Genomic DNA, 6,000 nt, shown 5'->3' on the forward strand with positions numbered 1-6,000 from the left:
CTGGAATAACCAGAACGTAGATCATTTTATGATGCACCTGGATTTTTTTAGTCACTTTGGTTTTTCTTTCTTCTGTCTGCTAGTGTTTTCCAAAATATTCTCTGATGACTCTTTTTCTCCACCTCAAATGCTCTTCTGTCTCTTCATCCACTGCCATGAGCATGCTGTTCTCCTTTTATGAAGATGCCATTCATCCTTCTTCCCCAGGAGGCCCTACAGGATGTTTCTGTTCTCAGTGTGCAGTGATCCTTCATGTATTTAGTAAATCTCCCTCAGCTGGGACATCTGTTCCATGGTGATAGAAGAGCCAAAATGCCCTGTTTGGGGATCACCTCTGCTTATAGCAGACTATGCTCTTCTGAAATTAATTTCTAAACAAGAGCAATGCTACTGAAGGATTAATGTAAGATTAGAGTATTTATATTAAAAGATACCTTATAATGTAGAAGAAATACATGTTCTTAGGTTATAACTAGAAGCTCATTTTATCTGTTCTTTTAATTAAAGGTTTTCTTTGCCTAATGCTAATGAAGAGATTATATTTCATGCAAGTAGGACTACAGCCTTAGGAATTACCAAGTACTTAATAATTCTAGTGTAAACAGTAGTGTGCAGCCCATGCTTCACACTGGTGCTTGTTTGAGCCCTTGCAGGGATCATCAGGCCCTTGCCATGACCTTCCCTTGTCCAAAAAATCAACTATCCCATAGTGAAAACTTCAATAATCTGTTAGTTTCAGTACATCATGCTCAAAAGGAGATTGCTTAATCTGGGGGAGCTGTGTAAAGTTTCCTTTCAGGAGAAGCTAATGCTGCAACTGGTGTTTGAAATGAAATCTAGACTGTTATTACATGTCCATGTGTTCATAGAGACTGTCACAAGACACATTGGCACACACACTTGTGCATCTACTATCATTTTTCTGTCATCGACAAACACAGGTTATGGCCAGATTTCACTCACAGGTTTTTACAGACACACACACATGCTGATATAAATATGATACAGCTGATCCAGATATTGATTATGTAAGTATATTCTATAGATATAACTTGTATGGGTCTTAATTAATTTGGATTTTTTTCTGTAAAATGTCTTCTCCCTGACATGCCAGCATATTCTTTTTGGCTAGCCTTTAAGAACTGAGGGTGTCCGTGGCAGTAGTTTCAGTAATCAGTGATGGGAGTCTATAAAAATGAAGCCAAAAAGTCTGTGATGAGTTTGTTTTGACAAACAGGGTAACAGAAGTCATTACTTAATTCTTTGCTCAGTATTTCCCACAGTGGGTAGCCATGGAGCTCAACATAGCCTTAAGTGTGAGCATGGGTGATACAAGAGGGTCATTTACACCAACGAGAACAAGTGCACATCAATATTCAGAGTGGCTCAAGCATATTCAGTATTTAGCTAACTTTATGCTGTTTTACTGAACAGTGAAGAAAGGCCATATCCTGTTTCGTATTTTTAACCTGCTTCTTGTCTTTATTATGAGCCAACTCCTTGGCTATTCCCAGTGTGATTGAATGCTTGCATATGAGGCACTGAGAGCTCCAAAATGCTTCTGTAATTATTCCATAAATGTCAACATCTGAAAGCAATTTGAAAACTATTTCCTGAGATAATTTTATAATTTATATAATTTTCCGACTGAAACAGATGTGTATGGCCTTTGTGTGTTCACTTGTATCACTATTCTAGACATGTGACACCCTTTTCCCTGCAAGAAAACTTCGTGCACAACTTCAGTGCAGCGTCCCCCCAGTCCAGGAGTAGCATGCAACAGTGTCATCTGGACAATGTCCAGGATTAGGTGGAAGAAATCTTAAGGTCTTCCAGCCTCAGACTGATTAAAAAGGTGACAGGGGGTCGCGGCCAGAAGGTTAATCAGAAGGTTGTAAACTGTAAGTGTGGCATAAGTTACCAGCCCCTCAGAAATTAAATGTGTGTTAAGCTGCTGTTAAAGGTTTTCTGCCAGATAAAAAAGCCATTCGGTGGATAACACAAGAAGGCAACTCTCTGGAAGCTGCAGAAACAGCAGATTTATCTGGGCAGCAGAAACAGCTGCAGAAGTCAGGTAGTCACAAGGAGGAGCAGCAACAGGCTGGCAAAGTTTCTGGCCCAGTATGCAGAAGGGAAGCTGCAGATGTTATACAAAGATGTGCTGTTCTCATTTCCATGCATTTGCTTTGTACTCCTGTTTATTGCACATCAAACACATATCCAGGGATGAAATGGAAATGATTGATGCAAAGGAGGTGCTTTTGTTAATTGTTGTTGCTCTGAGTCATACCTGACTGGGACTGCTGGAGATGGGTGAGGAAAGACAGAACTATTATTAGAGGTATAAATAACTGTCAAGAGCAACTTTTAAATGTGTCTGTTATCACATATTAACATCCAAAATTACCTGAAGAGAGGAGGTGCAGCAATACAAGGACTAAGCCAATGTCCTGTCTTTGTTGATGTAGAGGTTTCCTACAGCCTCTGAGTCTTTGTTCGTTGTTTTTCATCTCTGCTCCCTTGGGGTTTCAGTCATTTTTTGGTCATAACCCCATCAGTGCCTGCTGGATGTTGCAACAACACCCACTTATGCTCAGGGTTGATGGGTGTTTGAGAGTTGGGCTGTTTTATCTGCACACCGTTTGTGAAATGTGTCCCCTTATTTCCCTGTAAAATGGAAAGTAGTTCTTAATGTGCTCTCATACATGCAGTGTAGAGCCAAGACGAGATGAACATCTGATCTGAGAAGAGAAAGCTGTGCCTGAAGTGCCCAAAGACTGCTTTTTCATAGTGGAACTATCCTGCAGAGCACACAGAAGAATTTCTGATACTTCCTGCTCTGCAGAAGAAGAGGGGTTTTGGAAATACCTGTCTAGGAAGGGTGGTGTGATTCTTGGGTTCCCTATTGATGTGGACTGTGTAAGTAACTGAAGGGGACCAAAACAGTTGACATTCAGTTTGGCTATATGTGAGCAGCAGTCAGAAGACCCAAGCTCCAAATTATTCTGGAAATACCATCCTTCAAAGTATCATATGATGCTGATAGAAATCTTGGTTTCCAGTACAAGTGATAGTGAAAATATATCCATGACACTCCCTGTTTTAAATCCCTCCACCTGTAAAGCTTCTGCTGTGAAATAAGTCTTGAAACAGCTGTTTCTATTTGATAGCAGCTCAGGAAATTACCCTGCAGCAGAACATAGTCTACAGATTGGTCTCATAACCTTATTCTGGAAAATATATTTTAGGTCCTGTAGGTGGAAAATACAGAATGAGTAAGAATGAAGGCATTCAGACCTGTTTCCCTTTGCTTTGCTTGCACTGGGAAATATATCTGCATGTTTAGCAGTATGTGGGGAAATAAATATTTTTATGATTAACCTAAGGTTCATGGACATAGTGAATCTTTAGTGGCAGGAAGTGGGTGATACCTGAAAAAGCAAAGTAATTTTTTGGAGGTTGTTACAAGTTTGAGAATTTAATTTTACTGGAGTTAGCTCTTGTATGACATGCTCCCAAAACATTGGTTTGTTCACAAGGTAGCTTGTCTTCAGCAAGCTTGCTTCCTGCTTACTTCCTTCATCTTTCTTTGCTTCCTGCTTATTCTCTTCATTCTTCTCCAGGCTGAAGAAAAAGTACTGAGATCAGACTTTTCTTAAGAAATCTTAGGGCTCATGATTTATTAATGTGTAGTTTGCAGTAAGATGAGTCATGCAAACTCATGAGCCTATTTTTTGCACCAGATCATGTGTTAATTTTAGTCATGAATCTTATTCTGGTTATTCTAGCTGAGAGAAATCATAAGTATTTCAGTTTTGCTTTGTGTTTATGATATCACCTTGTAATTCAGGGGAGTTGTTATTGAGTAAAACAACCCTCAGTAAAAAAAAAAACAAACTCAATCTGTGAAAGCCTCCTTGACGTGTATTTAATTGCAGTCCCTTTCATATTGCTATAAATAAGACATACAAACTGAATTTAATATCAAAAAGATGAACTGACAATGTGAGTTCTGTAGTTATTTTCTCTATTTCAAATCAATATATCTTAGTGTTTGTTTTGTATTCCTGACAGGTGAGGTTGAATAATAATCTTTACTCCAAAAAATGCTTTTGTACTACATGATTATAACTAATTTCAATCAAGCACTTGTCTAAAATTAAGTCATATGAATGGATTATTGGTCTCTTATTACCTTCACTCCAACCCACTTAATGATAGGGTTTTTCTCAAGTAGGGGACTGGTGCCAGTCTTCTACATGGTATTATTTTTAGCACTTGCACTGTCCACATGACATTGCTTATGCTTTTCTTAGTTTTTGCCCAAGTGCTGTAGGGATTATCATCCTGTGCATCTTGTGAGACATGCATGTCTCAGTCCAGAAGAGAAGTGACAGGATTATTTCAATCACTTTTCACACAGCTTCTGATATTGCTGGTGGTTAATGCTTCAATGTGGAGGGGGAGCACACTTCAGTTAATTGGTTTCTATATAAAGTACCTATCACTGAACACTTGATAGGTCAAAGTAATTCTGTTTCTCTGATGACTGATTATTTCCTTTCATATCTCTCTCTCTCCCAATTTACCTTGTATTTTATACATGGCTTTTATGAAGATTTTACCATCTCAGAAAGAGTCACATGAGGTGTCTGCATTGCACTGGAAAAAGTGAAGGGTGTGGTGCCAGTGTTGGGTAATAATTTTATTGGAGAATAGATATGAAAATCTACTGAAATCCTAAAACTGTGTTAATTATATGTTTCAGGAATTTCTATTACATCACCATGCTGAGGGATCCAGTGTCACGGTACTTGAGTGAATGGAAACATGTCCAGAGGGGTGCGACATGGAAAACTTCCCTTCATATGTGCGATGGAAGAAGCCCAACACCAGACGAGCTGCCTACCTGTTATGAAGGAGACGACTGGTCTGGAGTCAGCTTACAGGAATTCATGGATTGTAGCTACAACTTGGCCAGCAACCGCCAGGTGCGCATGCTGGCAGACCTCAGCCTGGTGGGGTGCTACAACCTGACTTTCATGAATGAGAGTGAGAGAAACATGATTCTTCTCCAAAGCGCCAAGAACAATCTGAAAAACATGGCCTTCTTCGGGCTGACAGAATTTCAGAGGAAAACACAGTATCTCTTTGAGAGGACATTCAACCTGAAATTCATTTCCCCGTTCACCCAATTCAATGTTACGCGGGCCTCCAATGTGGACATCGGCGAGGATGTGCGGCAAAGGATAGAGGAGCTGAATTTCTTGGACGTGCAGCTGTATGAATACGCAAAGGACCTGTTCCTGCAGCGCTTCCAGTACTCCAAGCAAGAGGAGCATCAGAAGAACCGGCTAAAGAGGCGAGAGGAGCGGCGACTGCTGCGGGAGCAGAGAGCTCACCAGTGGCCAAAGGAAGAAGCATCAGAAGTAGCTGTTACTGAAGATTATAATAGTCAGGTTGCAAGGTGGTGATGCTCCCCCATCTTGCCTAACCAATGAGAGGATCAGATTGTTTGTGCAATGTGGCTGCCTGGGAATTAGCCAAGGGAGACCTACTGCTTTGGTAAATGAGACCTCATCAGACAACTCCCCCTCCTTGTCTAAGTTTTTCTTGGTTTCTGCCAGTGAGAATGTATTTTTTTCTCAATAGGTATTGATTAGTGTTATTAAATGGCAGTAGAACAAGATTCCTGTCAGAAAAGACTTCCTTCAAGGGCCTAAGCTATGAGGATGGGTTGAAGAGAGAAATTCTTTGCATTAACAGATGTACCCTGTACAATCTGAGCTACTAAAACTTGTGCATACATGAATGATAAATTGGGGAAAAATACCTGGCTTGGCGCCTTTGTGACATGAGAGCTGGTTTATTTCGTATTGTTCACTGCAACTGTAGTGCATATCTTTCTAGTGAATGAAATGGAGACAGTGTACACATTGCCCTTCAAAGTTCTACATGCTGTGTTTCGATTAAGGGATGAATTTAATGAGGTGGTTAAAA

At 40.1% G+C, this 6,000-nt stretch overlaps 1 protein-coding gene across 1 annotated transcript in view; it reads left to right on the forward strand.

The window, feature by feature from the left end:
- The window catches only part of HS6ST3 (heparan sulfate 6-O-sulfotransferase 3), a 270,954-nt gene extending 265,480 nt beyond the window's left edge, over positions 1-5,474 (forward strand). The window contains exon 2 of the mRNA XM_062487810.1: positions 4,769-5,474. Within this exon, the coding sequence (XP_062343794.1) occupies positions 4,769-5,474 (706 nt within the window). The remainder of the gene's footprint in view (positions 1-4,768) is intronic.
- The last annotated feature ends 526 nt before the right edge of the window (positions 5,475-6,000 follow it).

This window comes from Cinclus cinclus, chromosome 2, assembly GCF_963662255.1.
Source record: "Cinclus cinclus chromosome 2, bCinCin1.1, whole genome shotgun sequence".
NCBI classification, from domain to species: Eukaryota; Metazoa; Chordata; class Aves; order Passeriformes; family Cinclidae; genus Cinclus; species Cinclus cinclus.